The following is a 27,738-nucleotide window of genomic DNA, read 5'->3' as shown; positions in this document are numbered from 1 at the left end:
TGAATATAATTAATGCCACTGGACTATACACTTAAAAATGGTTAAAATGGAAATTTTTTGTTATATATTTTTAGCCACAATAAAATTTTTTAAAAAGAATCAAGCTGCTTCATCTAAATAATCCTTTCACCACCTGGATCTGAAAGAACTTCCTCTTTGAAATTCTTCCTCTCTATAGGAAGTCTGCCACCAAATAATAAAAGCCAAAGGAAGGCAGCAAGTGTTGCATGACTCACGTTTTTCATTTGCCCACTGAACATTTGATGCGGAAGCTGCGCACGTCCAGGAGGCAGACTTGTGCCTTAAAAATAGGTTGTGCATACCCAGTTGGGTTTAAATATGTAATCTGATGTTTCTACTCAATGGGGGAAAATCTCTGGAAAAAGCATAAAAGAAATAAAAACAGTAAACAAGTCAGCATCAGTACGTCCCCAGTGACATAGCCAGCCCAGACCCCAGTGTGGACACGGTGACCCCGCAGTCTGGGTTACGACTGCTAGGAGCTTTTGGATAGAAGGCGGTCTCTCTTAGAGAGCTGCCGACACCATAGGACTTTACTGGACTTTTTCATTTTGAGACTAAAACATATCTAGGGTAATATATCAGGCAAGAATCGACTCGACGGCACTGGGCTGGGTTGTCCTAAGCTCAATCTTATTGACTCCCCTAAAAATAAGTGGTTTTATTACAATCATTTTACAGAGGAAGCAGACTAAGTGCCCAAAGTCACACTAATAAAATGGAAGAGCAGAGAGCCTACTAAAGTGGAATGCCGTCAAGACCAGAGCTACCACAACCACTGCACCAGACCACCCCGACCATGCCAGGAGAGTGGACAGCTTGTTGTTCTGGGCAAATCCAGAGGCAGGCCATCTATATAGCCACATATTCTCATACGATAAAGGCAGCCAATTCCAAGTGACAGTATATCTTGCATCCAGCACAATGAGGGAAGGAAACCCCAAAATAAAAAAACCTTATTGCCATTAAGTCAATTCTGACTCATTGTCACCCTGTAGGACAGAGCAAAGCTGCCCCGTAGGGTTTCCAAGGCTGTAATCTTTAGGTGAGCAGACTGTCACGTCTTTCTCCCATGGAGTGGCTGGTGGATCTAAACCGCCAATCTTTCAGTTAGCAGCTGAGCACTTAACCACTGCAGCACCAGGGCTCCCGAGGGAAGGAAAGGCTCCCTAAAAGTTCATTTTCCAAACAAGTTAAGTGTTTGTGTTTAATCTTGGCCCTGACATTTGCTATGGTGTTGGTGAAAATATCACCTTCCCCACCGGATGGTGGTAGTAGGTATATTAATCAAAACATAATTTAGTCATCTCTTAGCAGCTCAGGCTAATCATAATAAATGTCGATGCTGTAATCTTTAGTGAATTCCTACATTCCTCAACAATCTACATATAGGGGAATCTACCTCTACACCAAATAGCCCACCCCAATACTTTTTAGTCTTTCTGGCCGACTGCTAGGGAGCTAAAAGTTGGACCTACTGTCTGTGCGCCTGCCCCTAGCAACTCCCGTTTCTTCCAGTTTGCTGTTTGAATGCAGATTGGCAATATAAGTAGAACTGTGTGAAAAAAGAAGCTAGGTTTAAAATAGGCTCAGGTGAGGGCATGGGAACCTCCCTTTTTTAAGTGCACAGACTATGTGCCTCTCCAAGGCTCAGGTGACCTGTTGCTACCAGTGTGCTGGGGAGCTCAACTTGGAAGACAAGGGTGGGGTCACTCTATTAAAATAAGAATTAGATGACATCAATCATCTGTTTTAAAAGGATCTAGACCAGTGCTTCTCAAACTTTAAATATGACTCACCTGAGGATCTTATAAAAATGTAAATTTTAACCGATTTGTGCTCCTTGGAAATCCTATGGAGCACTTCTACTTTGATCTACAGGGTCGCTATGAGTGGGAATCAACTCTGCAATAGGCTTTAGGTCAGGGGTAAGGGCTAAGGTCCTGCATTTCCACTTTGAATAGCAAGGTCTAGATTAGTATACCAAAACCCAAAAACCAAACCCATTGCCGTCAAATTGATTCCAACTCACAGCAACCCTAGAGGACATAGTAGAACTGCACTGTAGGGTTTCCAAGGAGTGCCTGGTGGATTTGAACTGCTGACCTTTTGGTTAGCAGCCGTAGCACTTAATTACTAAACCACCAGAGTTTCCCTAGATTAGTATACCAAAAAAAACCAAACCCACTGCCGTCGAGTCAATTCCAACTTATAGCAACCCTAGAGGACATGGTAGTACTGCCCCATACGGTTTTCAAGGAGCACCTGGTGGATTCGAACTGCCAACCTTTTGGTTAGCAGCTGAACTCTTAACCTCTACGCTACCAGGGTTTCCTAGATTAGTACAGCGCTGTCCAACTGAAATATAATGTATGCCTATGAGTCATTTTAAATGTCCTTGCAGCCAGTCCCAGGTCTGGCTAATCAGCCTCTCCTATGTACTCCCACCTTTATCCCCACCCCATGGGCTAGGGCCAGTGGGTCTTAATCAGGAGCAAATCAGAAATTCAGCTGTACACCAATAGCATTTCAGATGTAAACAAACAGCATAATGAACCTCTTTGACCCATCTCCCCACTTCAACAATTATCTATTTATTCATGGCCAGTCCTGTTTAATCTATATATTCTCATCCTGAGAAACTCTGCAATGCCTGGGCCCCACCCAGAATAACAGAATCAGAATGTGAGGTGCCACCTCCCCACCAGGTGATCGTGAGGCCCAGGGAGGGTTGAGAATCTGCCCTTAGGCATTAACAACAGAGGTAAGCAGCTCTTGAAAAACAGCTGTGACTGGGGCAAGGCACTGGGCAGAGGGTTCCCTGGGGGACCTTACTGCACCACCTAAAGTCCTCTACCCTGAGGCAGCCCCTTCACCATCAAACTCCTCTATGGGCAGAGAAGCTGTGGCCTAACTTCAACCCTTCCCCCCAAGAGCCTGTGATCAGCTAAAATAGTTGATTCCCTAGGGCTTAGGCCTTGGGGACTACCAACTCACAGGGAAAAAATAACCAGGAGGAAAGCAAGAACCAGAATACATAAACCAACGAATCAAGCAACCTACACAAAGAAAGCAGAGTTAATGAACCTGACTGCACACAAACTTAAAATGGGCACAGTTAATACCATCCGAGTGAAGAGAGAGGCTGGTAGAAGCAGGAAATAGGAATCAGCAGTCCGAAGAACAACAAATTGGAGAGAGTATGAACAATATAATTGTTGACATAAAAAACTCCAGGCGTGAGTTACAGCTGAAACAGAAATCAATAAATAAGCTGGAAGAACAAGGTAAGGGGCTCTCCTAGAAGGACAGAGATGAAAAGAGGGAGGCTAAAATCAAGAAAAACACAAAACAGAAGTGTCAACAGCTGTACAGTAGGAGTCAGAGAAAGGGAGAAAATATTTGAATAAATGTTTGAAAATTTCCCAGAATTAAAGAAAAATATAAGATCAGAATGAAAGGACTCATAAAGCGGCAAATAAGATAGGTAAGGAAACAAAAATCCACCTTTAGGTATGAAAAATCCAAACCCACTTCCATCGAGTCAATTCTGACTCATAGTGACCCTATATTTAGGTATATTAGGGTGATATTTAAGAACAAAGAAAAGGATAAAAAGAAAAATCAGACTACCTACAAAGAAACATATTTCTCAGCCACAAATCTCTATGCAAAATGAAAACAAGGTTATAATTTTCATGTCGAAGAATTTTATATCCAGCTAAATTACCATTTAAATATGAGAGTGGAACAGTAGATTTTCAGTCTCTTAAGGTCTCAGAAAGTTTATAACAGATAAACTTTAGCCCTCTTTAAATGCACTGATTAGAAATACTCTAGAAAGGAAAGAAAATAATCCTGAAAATAAAAAATGACATATGGGGAGAGTGAGAAAAACCTATTATTTAAATAAACCACAAGAAAAACATACAAAAGTTAAAAGCAAACCTACACATATATACAGATATATAGAGAAATAAAACCAATCAAGAGCAAAATTCTAGACCAGTGGTTCTCAAATTTTATCATGCATCAGTATCTTCTGGAGGGCTTGTTAAAAACATAGATTAATGGGAGTTTTTCATTCAGTAGGTCTTAGCCATGAGGCACAAAACTTCGCATTTCTACCAAATTCTCATATAATACTGACTCTGTTTGCCTAGGGAATACAGTTCTAGATGGTACCACTGATGGCATCACTGTAGTCTACCACTACAGACAACAGCAACAAAACAAGGAAACATAGTCATCACTTAACTGGTTTGACGGAAAGACAGAGATACTAATAAGCATTAGAAACTGATAGGAAAAAATAAACACAAGGGTCTTAATAACTTCAAGAATAATCCAGAGCCTGAACTTCAGAACAATAAAATAGACTGCACAACTTCAAAACCCAGTGGAGGAAAATTCAACTCAACACAGCATTACAAGAGACAAAAGAAATAACGGTAAATCGAAAACACAAAGATGGCAGATACAAGTCCTAATATAATCATAACTGCCATAAGGGAACACCAGTTATATTTATTGACCAAAGACAAACTCTCAACCTGGGTTTAAAAAACAAGAAACTGTATCATGTATCTACAAGAGACATTTAAAGCAAAAGGACACGGAAGCAAAAGGTTGGAAATAATGGAATAAAAAAAGCTGTAATCAGGTAAACTGGGGAAAAAAAAAAGGGAGTAATTTAATATCGAAGCAAATAGAATTCAATGTGAAAAACATCACAAAGGACAAAGGAAGGCTCTCTCTCTCTCTCTCTCTACCTATATATATATGTTGCTGTTGTTGTTGTTGTTAGGTGCCTTTAAGTCAGTTCTGACCCATACTGACCCCATGTACAATAGAACGAAACACCGCCCGGTCCTGTGCCATCCTCACAATCATTGCTATGTTTGAGCCAAGGCTCTGAAATGGTTCAAACTGGTTCAGTAATGGCTGACACAGTGAAATCGAAACACATTCCAATTTGTAAAATATGGGTATTCAGGAATGATAACAGGAAAGGAAAAATTAAGAATCAAAGCCCTGGAATGGGAGACTCGGAGGAGGAGTACTGAGCCCTGATGAGGACTCCCTGTTGAGGGAGACTGGATTATTGTCAGAACTGAGGAGAGCAGACACACATTCAAAGCAGTGCGGTCAGCTGCCACCTTAGAGCCGGGGCACTATTGTTTATGACTTTGGGAGTCAAGAGATTTGGTTGCTATGCGATGCACACGCTGCTCCTGTTTTCTAAGAGAGAGATTAAGTTTCTAGCAGGGCACTGACTCATAATTTTTCCCATTCAGGTTATCATTCCATTATACCCACATTTTACAAATTCAGGTCCATTCTGGTTCTATTTGGTTAGTCATGACTGAACAGGGAAGATTCTGTCCAAAGCCCTGGTGTGAGTCCATTGTTGCAGCCCTGTGTCAATCCGTCTCGCTGAGGGTCTTCCTCTTTTTCGCTGACACTCTGCCTTACCAAGCATCATGTCCTTCTCCACGGACTGGTCCCTCCTGATAGCATGTCCAAAGTATGTGAGACTAAGTCTTGCCATCGTTGCTTCTAAGGGGAATTCTGGCTGTACTTCTCCCAAGATAGACTTGTTTGTTCTATCTGGAAATCCATGGTATATTCAATATTCTTCACCAACCCCATAATTCAAAGGCAGCATTTCTTCTTCGTTCTTCCTTATTCATTGTCCAGGTTTTGGGGGCATATGAGATGACTGAAAATACCATACTTGGGTCAGGTGCACCTTAGTCCTCAGAGTGGTATCTCTGCTTTTTTAAAAGAAGTCTTTTGCAGCAGGTTTGCCCAATGCAATACATCATTTGATTTTCTGACTGCTGCTTCCATGGGCATTGATTGTAGATCTAAGTAAAATAAAATCCTTGACAACTTCAAATCCACCAGCCTCTCTGCAGGAGAAAGATGGGGCAGTCTGCTTCCATAAAGATTTACAGCCTTGGAAACCCTGTGGGGCAGTTCTACTCTGTCCTATGGGGTCACTGAGTCAGAATGGACTCAAAGGCAATCAGTTGGGTTTTTTCATTTTTAATATATATATACACCAGGAAAAGGAACAATAAATCAAGAAGATATAAAGGTAATGATCATATATGCACTTAACAATATAGTCTTAACATAACAACTGTCAAAGTTATAGTTAGAAAATTAGCAAAGATATAGCTCGGAACTGGATTCATGCTGCTCCTTGATAAGCAGTTAGTGATAAAGGTGAGGTTTTCCCACCCTGCCCCTTTTACAGTGCAGCTGGTAGGGTCAGAGCCCTCGAAAATACGTACTACTAAATAGCCCTTGAGTTAAAGAGGAAATTACAAACTACTACAGCTGAATAAAAATGAAAACACTACACGTCAAAATTCGTAGAACACAGCTAAAGCAATACTTAAGAGAAGATTTTATGGCTTTGAATACATTAATCAGAAAATGAGAAAGAATTCAAATAAGGAAGCTAATCATTTAAAAAAAAAATAAATACATAGGAGAGTGAACTCAAAGAAACAAAACCTACTACCGTCGAGTCCATTCCGACTCACAGAGACCCTATAGGACAGAGTTGAGCCACCCCATAAGGTTCCCAAGGCTGTAAATCTTCATGGAAACAGACCGCCACATCTTTCTCTCAGACAGCACCAGTAGGTTCAAACCGCTGACCTTTTAGTTGGCAGCTGAGCGCTTTAACCACTGCGTAACCAGGGCTCCTTACGCAAAGAAACAAGAGTGAGATAATGATGAGAAATCAGTGACATAGACAAAAAACAAAGGCAAAAAAAAAGATTAACAAAACCAAAAGCTGGTTATTTTTAAAGATTAATAAGATAGAGAAAACTCTATGCAAGGCTGAAAATAAAAAGTTGTAAATATGATCTCACCCCACCTGGATCAAAGGAGAATAAAGAACACCAAGGTCACATGATAACTATGAGCCCAAGAAACAGAAAGGGCCACATGAACCAGAGACTGACATCATCCTGAGACCAGAAGAACTAGATGGTGCCTGGCCACAACTGATGAACACCCTCACAAGGAGCACAACAGAGGACCCCTGAGGGAGCAGGACAACAGTGGGATGCAGACCCCAAATTCTCATAAAAAGACCAGACTTAATGGTCTGACTGAGACTAGAAGAATCCCGGCAGTCATGGTCCCCAAACCTTCTGTTGGCCCAGGACAGGAACCATTCCCGAAGACAACTCATCAGACATGGAAGGGACCGGACAATGGGTTGGAGAGAGATGCTAACAAAGAGTGAGCTACTTGTATCAGGTGGACACTTGAGACTGTGTTGGCATCTCCTGTCTGGAGGGGAGACGGGAGGGTAGAGAGGGTTAGAAACTGGCAAAACGGTCATGAAAGGAGAGACTGGAAGGAGGGAGCGGGCTGACTCATTAGGGGGAGAGTAAGTGGGAGTATGGAGTAAGGTGTATATAAGCTTATACGTGACAGACTGACTTGATTTGTACACTTTCACTTAAAGCACAATAAAAATTATTTTAAAAAAAAAAGTTGTAAATAAAACCAGAATATGGAGAGAAAATGAGAAATAGGGCTAAAACAGATTCAAAAAATAATTAAAATATTATGAATAATCCTACATAATAAAATGTAAAACCTAGATAAAATCAGTACTTTTATACTAAATTATGAAAAGCCAACATTGTTACAAGAATAGAAAACTTGAATTGATCACTAACAAAGAAAGTGAACAACACCCCCTAACCTCTCCTGCCCCCTGCCAGCTCATGCTCTAGTCTCAGGCCCAGATGGTTTTACAGGTGAGCTCTATCAAATTTAAGGCACAGATAAACCTCATCTTATGCAAATAATTTAAAAATAGATTTAACCCATTTTACGAGATACAGTTCTGATTCCAACTGAATAAAGGTAAGAAAATTATAGGCCAATTTCATTTAATAACATAGACCTCAAAACTGTAAAGCAAAGCCAACAATAAGTTTAAAATACAAAATGAAGATTTTATCCCAGGAACACAATGGAGGACTCAACAACAGAACATCAATGTAATTGACCACAATCATGGTCTAAGGGTCAACACCTATTTATGATGAAAACTTTCAGAAAATTAGGGAAAAGGGGGAACTACCAAAATCTGATTAAAGCTTCTACCAAACCTCTCATTTAGTTCTACCCTCTAGTTCTTGTGTAGTGCCTGGGGCCTTACAAGCTTACAAGGCCATTAAAGGTATAATACTTGGTCTCTATTTGCCTGAAGCAACAGAGGAAGGAGAGTCAGGAATAGGAGGATGAAATGGAATGTGTGGCTAATTGCCTCCTTTGCTATGAGAAAAGAAGAATTGGATGGTATCCAGCTACCGTTACTGAATGTTTTGATCAAAGAGTCTATAGTAGAATCCTGATCAAAAGGGGGGAAATGCACAAGAGCATTTCAAATTCTCACGGAATCCAGACTTTCTGAAGCCACAGAGGATGGATGAGGAAGACCCTCAACGAAGTGGACTGACACAGTGGCTGCAACAATGAGCTCGAGCCTAACACCAATTGTAAGGATGGCACAGGTCGGGGCAGTGTTTCATTCTGTTGTGCACAGGGTTGCTACGAGTCAGAACCGACTTAATGGCACCCAACTACAACAGAGGATGGATGAACCACTGAAACTACTGCCCTGAGATAATCTTTAAAACCTTAAACCAAAAATATCCCCTGAAGTCTTCTTAAAACCAAATAGTTTAGCTTAACTAGTAAATAATGTCTGCCTTAAGCAATATGCTCTTTTAAGATCTATCTCTATGGGATCAAACTGACCACAGCAACTTGAAACATCAGATAGGAAACTTAGGGGGCAGTGAGTTTATGTTAATGGCGGAGGAACAAAGGATGGTGAGAAATGTTTGCACAACTCGAAGAACATAATCAGAAGAACATAATCAAAGTCACTGAACTGTACGTGTAGAAATTGTTGAATTGGTTCTGCTGTGTATATTCGCAACTACAACAACAAAAAAAATTTTTTTTTAATCTCCTTTATGCACATCCCCTTTAAGACCAGGAAAGAAAACGAAAGCCACTATCACCAACCACTACTATGCAACAAAGTCCTCAAGGTTCTAGGCATCAGAATAAATTGCTACAGTACAAGGATTAAAAGGAAAAGGACAAACTGTCATTTTTTTGCATATGATATGATCCTCTCCAGAGAAAATACGACAGAATCAAGTGAACTAGTAAAACTAATAAACGATTCAGCAAGCTTGCCAGTTTCAAAATCAATAAGCAAAAAACCAGTTGTTTTCCTTTATGCCAGCAATAATCAACTAGACATAAAAAGATACCGTTCACATTAAGTACAAAAAGCTGTGAAGACCTAGGGCTTAATCTAACAAAGAATGCACAAAACCTTTATAGAGAAAGAAGATTTAAATAAACAGAAAAACATCCTTATGCAAGGATGGGACAATTTAGTTACTAATTCTCTGCAAATTAATCTATGTATTTAAGTGCAAATCCAACAAAAACCCCAAGAGAATTTAGGGGGAACTTAACAGAAATGTATATGAAAGGCTGATGGACTTTAAATAGCTAAAACATTTTGAAAAAGAACACAAATTCACTCAATCAGAAATGAAGACATGGTATACAGCCATAGTAATTAAAACAGTAGGGCACCAGTACAAGACCAGAGGAGCAGAAGAGTGACCCCAGAAACATATCCACACGTATACCGGGACTTGGAATACGCTCAGGGCAAATTCTCCAATCAGGGGGTGGGGGGGTGGACTATTTACCAGATACTTCTAGTGAATCTGATACCTCATTCACGACACAAAAAAAAATATCAACCCCAACCTAATTTAAAGATCTAAATGGGAAAGACAAATTTATACAGCTACAGAAATGTGAATATCTTTGTGATCTTGAGCAGGGAAAGATTTCTCAAACAGGATTACAGTAACAGAGAACAGGAGGGTAAAAACGGATAGATTTGACTTCATGAAAATGTTCTCATTTTTTCTATTTATTGAAGGGCACCACAGACGGATCAACAAAAGTCAGAGACCAAGAAAAGACATGTGCAACAGCTAAAACCCACAAAAGATTAACATGTAAAACATACAACAAACTCTTGCAAATAAACGGCAATAAACCCATTTTTTAAAAAAAGGACAAAATATATAACCAGTCAATTTACAAAAAGGGAAATCTGAAAGGCTAACAAGTATAAAATGAGGTTTATAACAAGGATAAACCTTACTGGCCACTGGAGAAAAATTATACCATACTGAAACATCACTTTAAAACCATCAGAATGGCAAAAAATATATACCTACAAAGTGCTGCTAAGAACGTGAGGAAAGGAAACCCTCGTGCACTCCTGGCTGAAGGGTACAACGCGGTCCCCGCGTTACAAACCACGTTTGTTCCTAATCTGTCCTTAAGTCGAATCTGTACGCTTAAGTTGGAACAGTTAGGTTCATACCTAACATCACTTAGTCAAATGTTTGTCTTAGTATATCGTATACGTTTCCAAGCGTAAAAAACACTGAAACACTTCCAGATACACTAAAACATCTTTAACATAATAATATAGTAATAATAATAATGTTTTGATGCTTGTCGCAAAGCAGCACTTATTTGTTATTATGAACCATTGTATGTACCTCAAGTTTTTAATATAATAGGCTTTACGGGAGGTTGGTTCGTAACTGTTCGTAACCTGGGGAATGCCTGTGAAGTGGTGCAGCTACTCTGGAAAGCAATCTAGCAGCACTTAGTGACATTAAGGACACGTTCACCACATGACCCAGCAATCCCATGCCCAGACATTCATCGAAAGACATGTATAAGGATGTCCACCTCGGTGCTGCTTGTGGTACTGAGGTGTCACCGACTACCAAGGGGGCTCACCACGGAAATGGATCTGTGAGCTAGGGTGGATTCTTAAGATGGAATCCAATGCAGCTATCAGGAGTGACAAATCACATTCATAGGGAGCAACACAGACAGATCTCAAAAACAATGAAGGGTAAAAAAGAAGGAAAGAGAGCACAATAGCGTATTTATAACTTAAAACTACTTACACACACAAAACACTTATTTTACAAGAATGTATGATATATCGATATTAAACACACAGATTGAGGAGAGGAGGGGAATGAGATGGGAGTGGAGTAGAAAAAAATTAATCTAGATGTGCCACGAACTGAGGACAGACTAACTCAATTCACCCGGCGGGAGGCGCAGCACGAGCACACACATCCTGCAGACAAGCAGAAATATGGTGTAGAAATGGGGGTGTTAAAACCCTTACCATTTAACTTGAGGATTTTAACATCTTTAGCATAGTAAAACAATAACAAGTGGTTCCAATTTTTCAAAATTATAGTGAGCTAACAATGGAAGCCCTGGTTGCATAGTGGTTAAGTGCTACTACAGCTGCTAACCAAGAGGTCAGCTGTTCAAATCCACCAGGCGCTCCTTGGAAACTCTGGGGCAGTTCTACTGTGTCCTATAGGGTCACTATGAGTCGGAATGGACTCAATGGCAACGGGTTTGTTTGTTTTGGGTTTTGGTTTGAGTTAACAATGGCCCTTCATTTCTATTCCACAAGGAGGTAAGGTGCTGTACCTACAGGACTTGACAGACCCACATGCAGACACAAACACATACAACTAATAAAGATTTGATACTCTGCTGTAACTTATGGGACCCATCAATTTCATTCACGATTTACACCAGGTTCTAATTCTACTTAACTGAATATTAACCACTCTAATTGCTTAATGTTTTATTGGCTGGATTTAAAGTACTGAGGGACATCCGGCTTGGCAAATGGAATCCTGCTTGTCAAGAGAAATGAGAGCTTAGAGCACACATTTTCTTTTCACACTCTCAACTCTATCCAGTACCAAAAATATTACTCTTAATTCCACATCAAGCCGAAGCAGTCAAGACAAACTTACTATGATCTGAATTTGAACTGTGATATTGTTTCATAATGCTCTCCCCAGCTGCAAGTAATAGAAGATCCAACTTAAAAGGATGAGGAAATTTTATTCTCCTGTGACAGGATGCTGGGGCAACAGAGGCAGGGTTGATTCACTCAGCAGGTCAGAGTCATCAAGGCCCAGGTTCCTTCCATCTTCCTACTCTACCACTCTGGTGGTTTCACTTTGTCTTGGGCTCCTCCCCTAAGGATCTAAGACGGCAGGGGCAGCTCTTGGCAGCCTCTTCTCGTGTTAAAAAAAAAAAAAAATCCAGTGCCATTGAGTCGATTCCGACTCACAGCGATCCGATAGGACAGAGTAGAACTGCCCCAGAGAGTTTCCAAGGAGCGCCTGGCAGATTCAAACTGCTGACCCTTTGGTTAACAGCTGTAGCACTTAACCACTACGCCACCAGGGTTTCCTCTTCTCATATAGCCATGTCCAAAGATAAAAAGGGGCCATTTGTCCTGGCTCATCTTTTATCAGAGAAGCTCCTTCTCAGAAGCAACTCTACCTGACATCCCACCTCACTGGCCAAGCCAAATGCCCACCATACCTAAACCAGCCGCTGACTAGACAAGCTCCAAGGTTCGTTCCCAGGTGTGACAGAGGTCCCTAGTGGTAAGCAAGGATGGAAGGCGGGGAGCGGGGAAAGATTGGGTGGACCATCAAAGGTGTCTGCTCTCATCCTAAACTGCTCCACGCCATTTCCACAAAATCCATTTGTACTGTTCTTTAGAAAAATAGTTCCAAAGTGGTTCAACACACCACATGGAAAACTGAGGAGGATCCAGGAGAGAGACCAGGGCAGAATGGTTTTCATAAAATGGAACCGTGAATGAGGCATTAAGATGAGCTCTCTGGAGAACAAACAGTACTTACACACCAAGGGTGAAAAAGTAACAAACTCAAAAAGTTAAACATGGAGCTACCATTTGACCCAGCAATTCCACTACTAGGTATACACCCAAGAGAACAGACAACACAGTCTACACATAACTTGTACAGGAATGCACATAACAGCATTATTCACGATAGTCAAAAGATAAAAAAGACCCCAAATGTCAGTCAACAAATGACTGGATAAACGGAAAGTGGCAGATCCAAATAATGGGCTATTATTCAACCATAAAAAGGAATGAAGTACTGATACATGCTACAGCATGAATGAACCTTGAAAATATGGTGCTAAGTGAAAGAAGTCAGACACAAAATGCTACGTATTATATGACTCCATTTACATTAAATGTGCCAAGAAAGGTAAACCCATAGAGACAGAAATGGCTACATACGGTGGGAAGAGGAATGATTGCTAACGGACACAGGGCTTCTTTTCGGGGGGGGGGGGTGGAAATGTTCTGGAATTACGTACTGGTGACAGTTACACAGCATTGTGAATATACTAAAAATCACTGAGTTAACTGTATACCTTAAAAAGGTTAATTTTATGTTTTGTGAATTTTTATTAAAAAATAAAAATAAAAAAGGAAGTATTGGGGCATTGCGTCAAAGGAGGCTCTCTCTGCACCAAGAAAATGTGCAGAATGTTAAAGAGAAAAAAACATTTTTTTTTCCTCTAAAAGTACTCTGCACCATCTTGGGGGATAAAGAAAAACTGAACTAGTTGTATCATCCAAATGTTTTCAAATCCCACTCTCCCTTAAAAAAACAGAAACCTCTTGTGGCACAATGGAACACTTTTGTGTAGCCTTTCTCACCATGGTCTTGTAATTCCCACCCAAGTGATTGGGTGGAACCGTGCAAATGAGGCAATTGTGACCCACCACAGAGACTGATCAGTTTTCCCATCCCGCTAGGCTTAAAACAAACCATCCCAGAGGCAGGAGAGGATCTCACCACCACCAAGAAAGAAGAGCCAGGAATGGAGCACATCATTCAGACTGGGGATCTCTGCACTGAGACCCTCCGAGACCCAGGAGACAGGGAGAGGTATAACACCAAAGACACCAAGACGGGAGAAGCAGCAGCAGAGGCAGCAGAACCAGGAGACTAGCAGGAGACTGCAGGAGATGGCGTGGTGGGCTTCCCAGCCCAAGGATCGAGGGAGCCTCCTTCAGGCAGGAGGTTTGCTGGCAGAGTACGGTGTCTCCAGGTACACGGTGGAGCTAGGTTTGCTGACCCACAGAGATAGAGCTAAGCGCCACTGGGCGGAGGCTTACCAGTGAAGAGGGGTGCCTCAGAACACTTATCCGCAAAGCTACCCCAGCAGGGCAGAGGCCGAGGGACCAGAGAGAGGCGTGCCCACGGGGACTGCCGAGAAGAGGCTGTTCTGATGGGAGGACTGTATCCTGAGCGTCCCTCAACCTGTTACTTCTCTAATAAACCCCATAATCTTGAGTATTATCTGTGAGTGCTGTGTGGCCATTGCAAAGAATTACTGAACCCAACAGAGAAGCTGAGAGCGCCGTGGGAGGAATGGTTGGTGTTGAATTCTTAAAGATGGCAGAGAGGGGAGGCATGTCTGACCTCCGCCTCACAGGAATCAGCCTTGGGCCGTTGATCTTGATTCTCCTTCCCCCTTGTGAAGTTAGAGGAAGTCAGACGCTGCCCCCACGTCACTTTTATACCTCTATAATAAACTTTTAGGCTTTCTTTTTTTTGGTCTGTTTAGTGGGACCTAACCGAAGTATCCCCTCCATCAGAGCTTCTGAAACAAGCAGTTCCTCTGCCAGTGCAGCACAGCAAACGTACTAGAAAACTCAGATGACCGCATTAAGAACATAGTTTAGTTTGCAACATTTAAGAATTAGCCTTTTGAAAAGATGCCCTAAGCCTCTCAAGTAAATTCACATAGGTACCTCAAAAACAGAACCTTGGACACTGGGAGCCACACCTGGGCGCCACAGTGCAAAGTCCGTTTCAGGAATGTCCCTGTACAAGTAACTTAATGGCAGGAAAGGCAGGCAGGCAGCTGTGCAAGAACAGGACCCAAAGGCCCAGCGCTTCTCGCTAACGCTGCGCATCTCATTCTCCAACGGGGCTCCATTTCTCCTATCGAGAGGGAAACGCAGGTATGCCAAGCTTTAGCAATCACAGTCACTCCACGTGAAGATTTCTTAGCAAGAAGACCCTCCTCCTCCTAACGCAAAGTAAAACAACCACTGTTTCCAAAAAGGAAGTGGACTTTCCGGGAAGTACTCAAACACAAAGCTCCGTTTTAGGGACATAGGTTTACTGGCCTCAGAGGCCCTGTGCATTCACCCCTTGGAAATAACACTGCACGGTCACATTTTTTTAACCTGACTTTCATCCTTCCCTTTCACAACGCCCCAAGGTGGTTCTTGCAGACTTCTTCCTCTCTCCGTAAGCCATCTTTTCCAACCTTGAACCCCTCACATTCACATCAATGCATCCTCTATTTCCCAGGGAAAATAGAAAAATCACACAACAACGCTCTCAGCTTCCCTCTAGCCACGCCAAACCTAACAGGACCTAAAACAACCTTTCCCGCACACTCTGGCCCTCACTCGTTCCCCCCAACACCGCCAGAGTCCTTGAAAGAGAGGTCTGCGCTGGAGCAGGTCTCCCACCTTGTCATGTCCCACGGAGCACCCTGGGTGAGGCAGGGACACGGAGACACTCTGAGCAGACCAGAGGCAGCTGGCCTCACCCCTAGGTGCGGTCCCTCAGATTCCAAACAAAACGGGCTTCCCTAAATAGCCAGCAGACACAAATCCCCCCACTGGCATGTAACTGACTTGCCACCAGGTATCACTCTATAATTAGTCATTGTAATTGAAGCCGAATGTAATTAATTACATAATTTTGAAGTGTTCAAGTTTAATTCCATTAAAATTACATCATGAAACTGGGGAATTACAAAGGATTACCGACAAAAAGCAAATAGGGATGAATAAAGAAACCCCATGCACATGTAAGTCACATCCAACACTGAAGAGCAGCTCCCCCAGCCCACCTGTTTTTAATAACCTGTGGGGCCCACACAGACAGACGGCTGTGCAAGGTCCACTTCTGGACACGCAGAAGCCGGTGACGTCGACTGTTGGGTACGTGGCTTCACTCGACAGACGACAGCTCCCTGCGTGCACTGCTCCCGCTATTCCCTCCTTGGCTGCTTTTCCCAGCCTCAGCTTCCTCTGCTGCCGCCTCCCCCACGCCCACAGCTTCCACCTAGGGTAACCAGCGCCACCTCAGCCCCACAGGTGGCAGGTCTAAGTGGGTCTTCTCCGCTCCCATGCCTGCTGCTCACCAGCCCCACCTCTGATGTGGCCACCACTCACCCATCATCAGCCTCACCAGCAATGCCAGGGCCAAGATACCTTCCTCTTCTTCACTTCCACTGACTTCAGTCCCTGTCTGGCAGAGCGAATTAACATCTCAACATCTTTAACATCTTTTCTGGTTCTGTCACCTAGATTATGACCTCAACATCCTCCTTGCTCAATTCTTTATCACCAGGCCCTCCTCACTCTGGTCTGCCTTTCATATGGAGCTTCCAGGACCATCCTCTAAAACACAAATCTGAATTTAAAAATCTAAAAAGCAGTCATTTCTCAGGGCCTTCAGGATACAATAAAAAACCCACTCGGGCTTTACAAGTCCGCTGTTTTTTCCCACAGCACATGACACTTGCCCTATGTAAATTACTTATTGGTTATGTTTATTTTCTGTCTCCCCAACTAGTGTGCAAGTTCCTTGAGGGCAGAGATTTTCTGCTGTTTTGGTCATTAGGAGATACTCAATAAATTCTGAGTAACTGACTAATAAGTCTATCCACCAAGCAGGCGCCCCAAGGCCATCTTTCCAGACCCTTGACCTGCAACTCCAGACATCAGACATACTCAGTCCCTTGCAGCCTGATGCCTCAAGGCACTGTTCACCCCACAGTTCTCTGACTACCAGGGCCTGGGCCTTATTCCTCTCGGGACCACAGACGCTTGAGAAGGATCTGGTCCCAAGATCTGGTGTCACAAAGATACGTTCCGTTAAGGAATGAATGAATGAATGGCCCTAACAGTCTATGAAAACAATGAGTAGCTCTAAAAACAAAACTAACCAACTTCACTCAAAATGCTGTATTATCCCAAAACCAGTGCACATTTCTGCATATTTTCTTTTTAAATTTTGTAAGAAAACAGTCCTCATCATCACAAAAAATCGAACATGCAAAAGAAGTCATCAGAACCCATAGCAGCCTAAAAGCTTGGTTTTTTCAATAATTCCTTGAGAAAAATAAGGTCTAAGGAGTGTCATTCTGACAAGGCCTCTTCTCTCAAGATTGATGCCCAAATGCAGAGCTCTTATAAAAATCGGTCTCTTACTGACATCCACCCCGATCCTGCCTTTGCATAACTGAGAACAAAGTCTTGTTTAATCGCTGCTTTCCTGACAACTTCTCCTGATTTCCATAAATTTGAGTACAATATCATGGCAGTGACTAAACCAACAAGACTGCCAGGAATCTTGAGAGTGGGGATTTTGTCTTGGTCATCGTGGATTTAAATGGAGACATGAGTATTTAGCAGCAAATCACTCCCCAGTCCCTGTGTCTCAGAGCCGCCAGCGTCTCAAAGGCGCCAGCGTCTCAAAGGCAAGTCTCGGTCAGAAGAATTGTCATCCCCACCCCAGACTGTGGGCCGGATGGTGCCTGGCCTTCCTCCTCCAAGACGTCCAGGTTCCACTAACAGGTCTCTTTCGTGCTTAACATTTCCCCAAAACTTTTCCAACAAGCTTGCTGTATAAAGGAAGGGGTAGGTGAGACCAGCAGGTAATGTGATGAGAAGGGCTACTTTCAGCCTGACGCCATATTTGCACCCCAACTATCAGATCGAGTTTGCGAATATGAATTATCCTAGGACGGGGAACATGGGCAACAGTGATTCTATCTATTATAACTCTCTCTGAAGCTTTATCACTGAGCTGATTCTTCAATGTCAGGCCAGGGAGAGGCTCCATCTACAAAACTCTAAAAATTCTCTATCCAGCAAGGCTTCGGCCAGAAGGTGTTAACCTACCAGTTGACCCAGGAACCTTCACATCTACCCCAGAGTTTATTTCCGTCACCAGCTGCTCACTTCCAAGCTCACTGTGGCCCAGAGGCAGGAGTTCCTCTGAGTCCCCCCCTATATCCTCACTGCTTCAACTCAGATGGTCTAGGGATTAACCGGAGTCAGCAGGAAAAGCAAAGACTAGACTCCAGCTTCTCACGTACAAGGTGGAGTCCCTATTGCCTCCGTAGGGTTGTTGTGTAGATAAAATGGAATAAATCAAGAACTTAAATCCACGCCTGCTTGTGGTTAACACTTCAGAAATGGCAGCTCTTAGTGTTGTTTAAAAAAAACGCTCCCGGCTTGTTAAGGTGGGCACAAAGCCGGGTACAATACGTAGACATGCAGACTTGAATACTAGGGGCAATGCTTTCTTTCCCTCCACTCACAGTAGTCCTAGCTCCAGAAGTAGGGAAGGTAAGTGGGGACGGACCCCGGTTAAAATTAATTTTTCACTCCTCCTCACCTCAAATGACGTTAAACTCTTAAGCACCAACCAAAACTCAACCAAAATCCTCCACAGGCTTCAAACTCCAAGTTGCAACCAGCTTCTTCCAGTCTTCAGCACCAACCCTCCTTTCCCCAGGCTGTCCCCTGGAGTTCTCACCAGTCCCCCAAAACCGACATCCCAAAAAGAACACACCCTCTTCCCCCCTACTCCTCGTTCCTGTAGGCGACAGACCCCCAGCCACTGCACAGGACGTGGCTGTCTCTGGCTCCTCTCAGTCCCCCTTGGTGAAGTCTTGGCTGTCCTCACTTCCCCAAATCCGTGCAAATGCTTATGCTGAGAGACAGTGACATCACCTCAACAAAAATATCCGAGGTACTTTGATTACATGAAGAAGCAGAGCAAGCACGTAGGCTGTGAAAGCCACTGCTCAAAACAGGGTTTGCCTGGGGCAAGGGCACGCCTTGGGGCAGGGTCACACCTTTGCCCATATGCCCGCCAGACGCATGGGAAAGTCATGGGGGGCTGAACACCCGGGAGACATTTCTTCAGTGCTGACACCAAAACCTCTGCTTCTTGACACTTTCGCTTGATTCTGACCATTACAATACACGCTTTCCCTGTTCATATGGTGAAGCGCTTCCTCCGACTCGGGCTGTGAGCAGAGCCAAAGAATAAATCTCTGTCAAAGAGTTGTTCTGCCCAATTCTACTTTTGGAAAATGAGAATTTTTTTATATTTCATGTGCCACAAATACAATCATGTATATTTTAACCAATATATATGCCATTTTGCAAAGAGAAGAATAAATGGAAATAAAAAAGAAACACATACCAACGAGTCTATAAATATTCTATCAGTGTATCTGTCAGGAGCTTTCAAAACCTGGCCATTTTAATATAGCCTACCTACTTACCTTTTCACCATATGAAAAAGAACTAAGTTCACGTTCTTAAGTTAACCAGCTGAACGAATCCTCAATCTTAGCATACAGGAATGCCCCTTAAAAGAGGCCCCTGGTCCTCTCAAGCAGCAGTCACTCACTGGGTGCCAAGGACTGCAGTGGGCACTACAGCAGAGCAGCCGAGGGCACCTAACAATGTAAGCTGGCGAGCAGAAGCCTGAGTGGCAGGACAGCCGGACACTGAGAAACACCACACTGGGGTCAGTCGGAGTCACTGAAGGAAGGAGCTCAGGGGAGGCCTCACAGCAGCCCCCAAGGTTGCCCCACAATTGTTCTCCTAGAAAGCCCTTTCCCCCGTTCTTCCCCAAGCAAACAGAGCTCAACTCAAGCTTTACCTCCCCTCCAGGGGGCTTCCCCTGCCCACTCCCACTCTTCCTCTGCAGCCCTCCCCCACCTCGTGTCCTCAGAGCCTAGTCCCACGGCTCCAGCCACTCTGCATGGAAGGACGTCCGCTCCGCCAGGTGGGACCACTACTATCCTACGCATCTCCAGTGCCTCATGCACAGGGGCTCTGCTGGCGGTTGTTAAACCAAGGAAAGAAGGAACACATGAAATAGGACTTGATACTCAGATACGCAGAAGGGCCCATGAGGGAGTTTCCCAAAATGAGCAAGAGTCTGAGGTCCTTCCTGCTGCAGCGGAGGGTTTGGATAAGGTAGAGACAACCATCAGAAACTCTGCCTGCCAGCTTGATGAGTATGGCCTCTATTCTGCGCCAAAGTGAGCCACGATGGGTAATGAGGGAGAGGTACGACGTGACGAAATCAATGGTTTAGGAAGATCAATCTGGCAGCCATGTCTATAATGGATTGTGACCTGTTTCGAATGGACAATTTTGAAACAAGTAAATACTACACACTCAGCTATTGTGTAATAGAAAGACGTGGCTCTCACAGACAATAAGCAGCTCCCAAAACTAACTACATACACACACATTACAGATTTCCTTAAAGTATCGCTGCATTTTAAAATGACAGCATAATTATATACCAATGCGGAACAACATAAAACAATCGCAAACCACTTCTTGCTCTCCAGACAATGACACTCAGCCATAACTGGCAATATCCTTCCTCTCCCAACCCCACATCAATGCTGACAAGTTGTGGTACCAGGGCTAAGGGCTGGGCCCGGGTGATGACTGAGAATTCCCTCTGGGACATGCCCACATGGTGTCTTTCTGATTTAAGGAGCACTGCTCTCTAAGCGGCCGCTGACACCTCCCTGGTCCTCCACACTTGACCGTGACTGGAGGTCCATGGCAGACATCACCTCCAAGGGGTGACTTGCAGCAGCCTCAGCTTCCTGTCTGGCTCCTCGGTCCCACACATGCCTACCAGGCAGAAACATGACTCCAAGCTTGAACCTGTCTCCCACTTGGCTGAATGCTGGTCCAGCACATATTACTGCATAAGCATGGAGCCGAGATACGGCTGAAATGAAGCAATTTGAGTAAATTCATGTTTCTACGCTGGTTTAAATGAAAGCTCCTGTGCTCACAATTTTCCGTTTCAGATGGTACAGCTTACAACATCTCTGCTGCATGAATAGGAAGGAAGGAGGAAATTTGACTTACAGGTCTACTCATAATTTTAATTGTGACTTCTGTATGCTGGTGACTAAAAACCGGCTCTTTTTCAAGAGTTTCTGTTCTCTGGGCAGTTGCTAGCTACACTCTCAGTTAGGGCAGAGCAGAACAATGTGAGACAGAAATAATTGACTGTACCCAGAACTTCATGGGTGCAGATTCTGGGTCAAGTGCCATGGTGAAAAGCAGAAAAGACATGTCTCATCGGACGTACCTTTCAGAAGGATGCAAAAATGGCGATAAGAGCAACAGAATGTTCCTATTTTCAGGGACAGGGAAAAAAAATCTTTTCCAAACCTCATCATAAAAATTACATGTACCATTCCCTCCAGCAAAAATTTTATTTTTAATTTTCATTTACATAGTATCTTTCTTCCAGAATTTCAAAGTAATGGGGTGCCATAAATACTTATTAAAAAAAAAAAACAGTCGTCACAACAAAGGAGGGGGAACAGGCTCGGCAGGGCAGGAACACCACAGAGAAGGGCAAGAAATGACAGGCAGTGGTGGCATCAAGTGCTGCGGGCTGGCACTGCCCGTGCTGAGGGCATCTCCATTGCGGCCTTCATTTACCCACAGCCCACAGGCTCCGCTGATGTTCGGAGCTTCAGGCTCCTCAAGACAATTTATCTTCGGTATAAATTTACTCGCTTCTATCAAACTTGGAAACCCTGGTGGCGTAATGGTTAAGAGCTGCGGCTGCTAACTAAAAGGTCAGCAGTTCGAATCCACCAGGCGCTCCTTGGAAACCAGATGGAGCAGTTCTACTCTGTCCTATGGGGCTGCTGGGAGTTGGGATCAACTCAAGAGCAATGGGCTTTTATCAAAATGTTTTTATTTAAATAGTAATTTATCCCACCCAAACAACAGGAAATGAACTTCACAGGTCCAAAATAACAACAAAACAATGGTGCACTTAAAATGAGTTAATATTTCTTTTGGGCTTAAAAACATAAAGCTATGTTAGAAGCCAAAACATTAACAATTTACTGAGGGGAGAAGCAGCTTTTGAATTTTTTTTTTTTCTTTTAATAAAACCTGGTGGACAGGATCTGAATGTCTTACATTTAGCAAAAGGCTGTCAACACCCAAATAAATTTTTAATGACAGTAAGAATGACATTCTATTTCTCACAAGTTTGCAATGTTCAACTTAAGAGCTAACTTGTCAATTTCTTTTTCTCCTAACCAAGCTCGGAACACCTCACAACCATATAAAAATTTTTTTGAAAAATGTTAACTGCATCTGCTTACACAGCCTAATAGAAAGCAGGCTCCATGCCGCTATACTTAAGAGTAATACTAAGGAAGAACAAGCTACTTCCCTGGAGTTTTGGAGTAAGCTCTGGTAATTTCCTCCTACATTAACTTCATAAATCACAAACGATCAGAAGCATCCAGGATTTCAACTGTCAACTGACGGAGCGTCTGCCATGTGCAACACCCAGCGGGCCCGTCTACTCCCATAGCCTCTTGTTTTATTAAAGTGTGGGCCATTTTGTCGCTATCCCGACTTATTTTCACAAATGCTTCAATGAAAGGAAGCAGAATCTGGTCAGTTTCATTTCAGGTGAATCTCCTACCTGGCTATTTTCTCAGTTGCTCTGCAATGTTAGATAAGTCCTGGGGAGGAATACTCCCAACCCAGCTCCTTTCTAGTCAACTGTCTGATTGTGTTCAGTGGGAACAACCTAGGGGAAGAAAGGGCAGCTTCCTCTGAGTAGGCAGACTCCTGTGGGTAGAATCCATGCCAATCCAGTGTGGGGAGGCTGGCAACCGTCTGGCCACAGGAGCTTCCCGGGCTGCCCCCAGCCCAGGGCTCTCAGAAACATAAAAGGGCGTAAAGACATCAGATTAAAATTAAGAAATTAACAAGCATTTATTTTGTGTACAACATATGTGACTAACATTATCCTATAATTACAGTTAAGGACTAAAATTATTTTTATTAGAGTTGTTTACTTTTTAAAGGAAAAGTTGGTGCAACAAATTAGATGTCTTTCAGGAAGGGTTGTTTGCCCTCATTAGGTATTTTAATTGTGTCATGTTTTGGGAACAGAGTAGCACAAGCACTTTAAAAAATCTTTAAGTCACCACCCAGATGCATTAGCCCAGGTGTTTCAAAGCTCCTTGAGGGACGGAGCAAATGGAAGCAGCACCCCAGGTTTGCGCTCAAGCCCCGGCTGTCAGCTTCCGCAGGGGCTCTTCCTTTCCAGCCAAAGACTGCTACCCTCTAACAACTTTCTCAGAATACAGGTGAAAAGAGGAATGGGTTACAGCTCAGCAAAGCCAAAGCCAGGACAGGGCCAACACCGCAGCAAAGTCTCAGTTGTCATCTTAAGTAAAATCCAACACACTCGCAGTCGTATCTACACACAAACCAAAACTCGGTTTTTAACTACGCAGCAAAATCAGGGCTGTCCTCTGGTTTTCAGGAACACAGCCTGACAACTAGAATGGGAAAAGGAATTCAGAAGGCCCCACCATTAGCATCTTTATAAATATCCCCCTAACCGAGTTAATTTTTTTGGTTACTATTTAAGCTTGTATCTCTAAATGGAGAACATTTAAGCAAAGTGATTTCTTTCTGAATTCTAAATCAGTATTAGGATGTAACAAAATGTACCCCAATACTCAGGTCAATAAATGTTTATTAAATCAAAAGTCACAAATGAATTCACAGCTTCTTTGTTATAAAAGTTACATAACACAGATATCGAACAGCTTGTCTAATTATGCCGTGATCTTCGCACGCACCTTTCTCTTGGGTATTCGGGCACCCAGTTTCTGAGAGGGCATGACTGGAACAGCCAGGTAAACAGCAGTGGGGCATAGTGGGAGGCTGCAGGGCTCCTCTTCAAATAGCTTCAATCAAACGAATGGCCTTAAGTGAAAGGCGTCCCTTGCTGTTGTGTCTATTTCAACTCCTAGTGACCCTGTAAGACAGAGCAGAACTGCCCCATAGGGATTCCAGGACTGTAAATCTTTAAGGAAGCTGACTGCCACATCTTTCTCCCACAGGGCGGCTGGTGGGTTTGAACTGCCGACCTTTTAGCTAGCAGCTGAGCGCTTAATCACTGCGGCACCAGGGCTCCTTATGGTTTGCTATAAAAAGGCTCCAATCCAGGATTCCAAGAATTCCACCTGTTTCCAATTAGACACTTGAATTGCTTGAGTGTTGAAACTACATTCACTTGCTACTTACACAAAACAATTCTTCTGGGTTTTCTGAACATTTTAAATATGTTAAAATAAGATTAAGGGTCTGGTTTAAACAGTCGGAGGCAGCGAAATTTTCCACTGAAATCAAAACTCTCTCAAGCCATAATGCATAGCTTCAAAAAAACAGTAAGACTAGACAGATATCTGTATCCTGACAATTGTAAAAATCAGACTCTTCCAGGGAAAAACCAATTATATTTTAAAACATTATACATCAAATAATTTTAAGTAGGCTTTTAAATAATTTCTAAATTAATTTATGATGCTGTATATTAGTGTCCTTTACAGTAGCTTTAATGTAGCATTTGTGTTACATTCCATTAACCAAAACCCAACCCCACTGCCATCCAGCGGATTCCGACTCAACGCGACCCTAGAGGACAGAGTAGAGCTGCCCCATAGGGTTTCCAAGGCTGTAAATCTTTACAGAAGCAGACTGCCACATCCTTCCCCCCGCGAAGCGGCTGGTGGGTTCAAACCGCTGACCTTTTTGCTTAGCAGCCAAGCGCTTTAACCACTGTGCCACCAGGGCTCCTTGGATTCCATTACATGGGGTCAAATATGTGAACTACATTAAACAAAAACACAGGTAGGAATTTTAGCCTAGCTCTGTAGGATTTTTCATACGATGAACTTTTTTAAAATGTCCAAGTTTTTCCCTCCACGTTTGTCCTTCCTTCATTTCACCACGATGTTCCTTGGGCTTTATAAATGAACTGAAACGGATATAGGTTTTCAACTTCTGGCCAGGTTTTCTCTTCTAAGAATGCGAGCACAGCCTCAGGAGCGGTTTTGACTGTTAGCTGCTACAGGTAGGCCCAGAGGGGGAGCACAAGAACCTAAACGATTGTTTCCTCAGGGCTCCAGCACCAACCCTAGTGGGTCTGTTTTAACTCCATGGCAGCGGGGCAGGACTCTTTAAACTGCCTTTAAAAGTCCTGGGCTCAATCAGCTCACCAGGCAGCATTTTTAAAGGTACCCCAGTGGATAAGGGCAAGGATAATTCCTGAGGGGATTGGCAGTATGTCCCTTCCCTTTTCAACTTCCTCACGTAGCTAATCACCAATATGAGTGATGTGAAAGTGAGGATGCAGGAGAAGGGGTCTCTGTGGACCCAACTGTATCAGGAGTTGCTGCATAACTCCATCCCTTCACTGACTTGCACCTAGTTAAAAAAAAACCCACACAGCTTCACACAGGAAAAAACTTCCATCGACTGATCACGACCCCTTCACACATCCAATCTTAAAGACATCAATATTAAAAGAACCCAAAAGAAAAAAATAACCAGCAGTGTAGAAGCCCTCAATTTATTTACTCATTACTGTGTTTTATAAGGAAACCCTGGTGGTATAGTGGTTAAGCGCTACAGCTGCTAACCAAAGGGTCGGCAATTCGAACCCGCCAGGCGCTCCTTGGAAACTCTGTGGGGCAGTTCTACTCTGTCATACAGGGTTGCTATGAGTCGGAATCAACTCGATGGCAGTGGGTTTGGTTTCTGGGTTTGGTGTTTAATAAAGGATACTAGTTGGGATACGTATTTTATTTAAAATAATGTAATTCTTATGGAGAACAGTCCTGGAGGGCTGGCAACATACACACTTCCAGAACAGGTGAAAAGAAAATAAAAGCAACCAGAAAGTAGTTTTTCCACAAAATGGAATTTCTGTTTTTATTTTGAAAAAGAGAAAAACATTTAAAGTTTTGGTCTGTAAAGGCTCCTAAGAACATGAATGGGAGCCCTGGAACCCATGGAGGAGCAAAGTCCAAAAGGGAAGGCAGTCAACGGCAGGCCCCAGCCCAAAAAAGTTCAAAGTGGCGCTAACATGCAGAGTTACATGAGCTTCTTTTCAGAAAGTGTCCTCTTTTCAAACGCGCGTTTGTATTTAAAAGGTATATTTATACAATGGTGTTTTTCTAATTAAAAAAAAAAAATACAAAAGCCTGGTTTTTTACAAGTCGGAGAAAGGATAAAAACTTGTCCAATTAGCCTCAGCAGCACCAACGCACCGAAACTTCTATATCACAAGGCTTCAGGACTAAAAAGGAAATGAAATAAGGCTCAATCTTCAGAAAGTCTCTTCCTGGGCACTCACCCCACGTCACACGGCAGCCTTCAAGACAGACCAAGCAGAGGGACAAGGGCACAGCCCTGGCTCACTGAGTCCTCAGGGAGGAGCGGGATGGCAGCATCCCCCCCGGATCCACTCGGCTCGCAGAGAACTAAGACCCAAGCTCTTTACCCTCAGGTGGCAATGCCAAAACCCACAATGGGCTCTGCAGGAAACCCAATCTCAGTGTAAGGGTCTGGAAAGACGAGGAGAGCCTGAAATTACGGAATTCTCTCTCAAACTGCTGTCTCATTTGGCTCACTTACCATCGGTGCAAAAAGAGATGACCCTAAACCAGATAATTCAAAAGGCCTCTTCAGGGCCCAGAGAAAGAACCAGCTTAAGCTTGTACTTCCACTTTGGCATTCCACATTCAAGTGAAGTTTTCAAACATGCGACAAAGCCGCAAACATCTAAGATGGCCAAATTATTATCCACCACCAAAAGGCACCGGATGCTCAAGAAAGAGAACCATGCTCAGATAAAGGGTTTTTTTTTTTTTTAATCAACATATTAAAGTTCATTCAAGCCCACGGACAGGGCAGCTTTCTCTCTAGCCCTACAGCCACACAGTTAACTGTCCCCATGGTCCCAGATGATGTAGGTAGTCACAGCGGGGGGGTTAGGGAACAGGTCCAGAGAGTTCCCAAAATCCAATAACTTTCTAGACACCAAATCTATTTCCCAGGCACTTTGGCCAGGATGCTTAAAAAAGAAACTTCATTGATATTACGCTAGGATGTCACATTTAGTAAGGCAAGAAAAGAAAAAATTAAGGTTTGTCTCTTAAAACTCCACAACGGGTTTTACAGTAAGCACAGAAATTAAATTATGGTAAAAGGGAGCTATTTTTACTAAAACAGGGTAGACCAATTTATCAAAAATGCCATTCGGCTGTGTTCATTACATTCAGGAATCTAATTTACACAATAGACACTTTGGAGTAATCTATTTTAGTCAATAAATACTCAAACTCCTTTAAGTTTAATCTTATCGGAAATACATATTTCACATAGTCTTCTTCCTAGTTAAGCGAGAAATTTGAGTAAATTTCGTAACGGCTCTGAGTCCGCTTTACCGTTTTTACGTAGGCAAGAGCAGAAAACAAGCATATACAATTAAAGTTGTCAGACTCCATTTATATATGTTTTAATCCAATCCGTTTTCATTTCATACAAGCCTGCATCTGGAGTTCATTTGCTTTACTCCTAAAGGTATCGTAGGTCACAGTCACCAGTCTCCCCGGTTAGGAAAGTTCAGCCAAGTGTACCTTCACGCACACCTAGGAGTTGGCAGCAGTAGCTGTTCCCTAGGGACGCTGAGGGATCCCCCCCTCCCCAGAGCACCAGGCCTCCCTGGGCCCTTCTAAGCT

At 43.1% G+C, this 27,738-nt stretch overlaps 1 protein-coding gene across 8 annotated transcripts in view; it reads right to left on the bottom strand.

The window, feature by feature from the left end:
- CUX1 (cut like homeobox 1) overlaps positions 1-27,738 on the bottom strand; it is a 458,571-nt gene that overhangs the window by 429,055 nt on the left and 1,778 nt on the right. The window contains exon 1 of one of the 8 annotated variants that reach the window (XM_064295903.1): positions 237-27,738. The exons of the other annotated variants lie outside the window; for them this stretch is intronic. Within the exon in view, the coding sequence (XP_064151973.1) occupies positions 237-260 (24 nt within the window). The 5' untranslated portion in view covers positions 261-27,738. The remainder of the gene's footprint in view (positions 1-236) is intronic. 8 annotated transcript variants of the gene reach the window in all.

Source organism: Loxodonta africana, chromosome 12 (genome assembly GCF_030014295.1).
Source record: "Loxodonta africana isolate mLoxAfr1 chromosome 12, mLoxAfr1.hap2, whole genome shotgun sequence".
In the NCBI taxonomy this organism is placed as follows: domain Eukaryota; kingdom Metazoa; phylum Chordata; class Mammalia; order Proboscidea; family Elephantidae; genus Loxodonta; species Loxodonta africana.
Note: the sequence above shows the minus strand (reverse complement) of the source record. Positions and strands in the feature narration are given on the sequence as shown.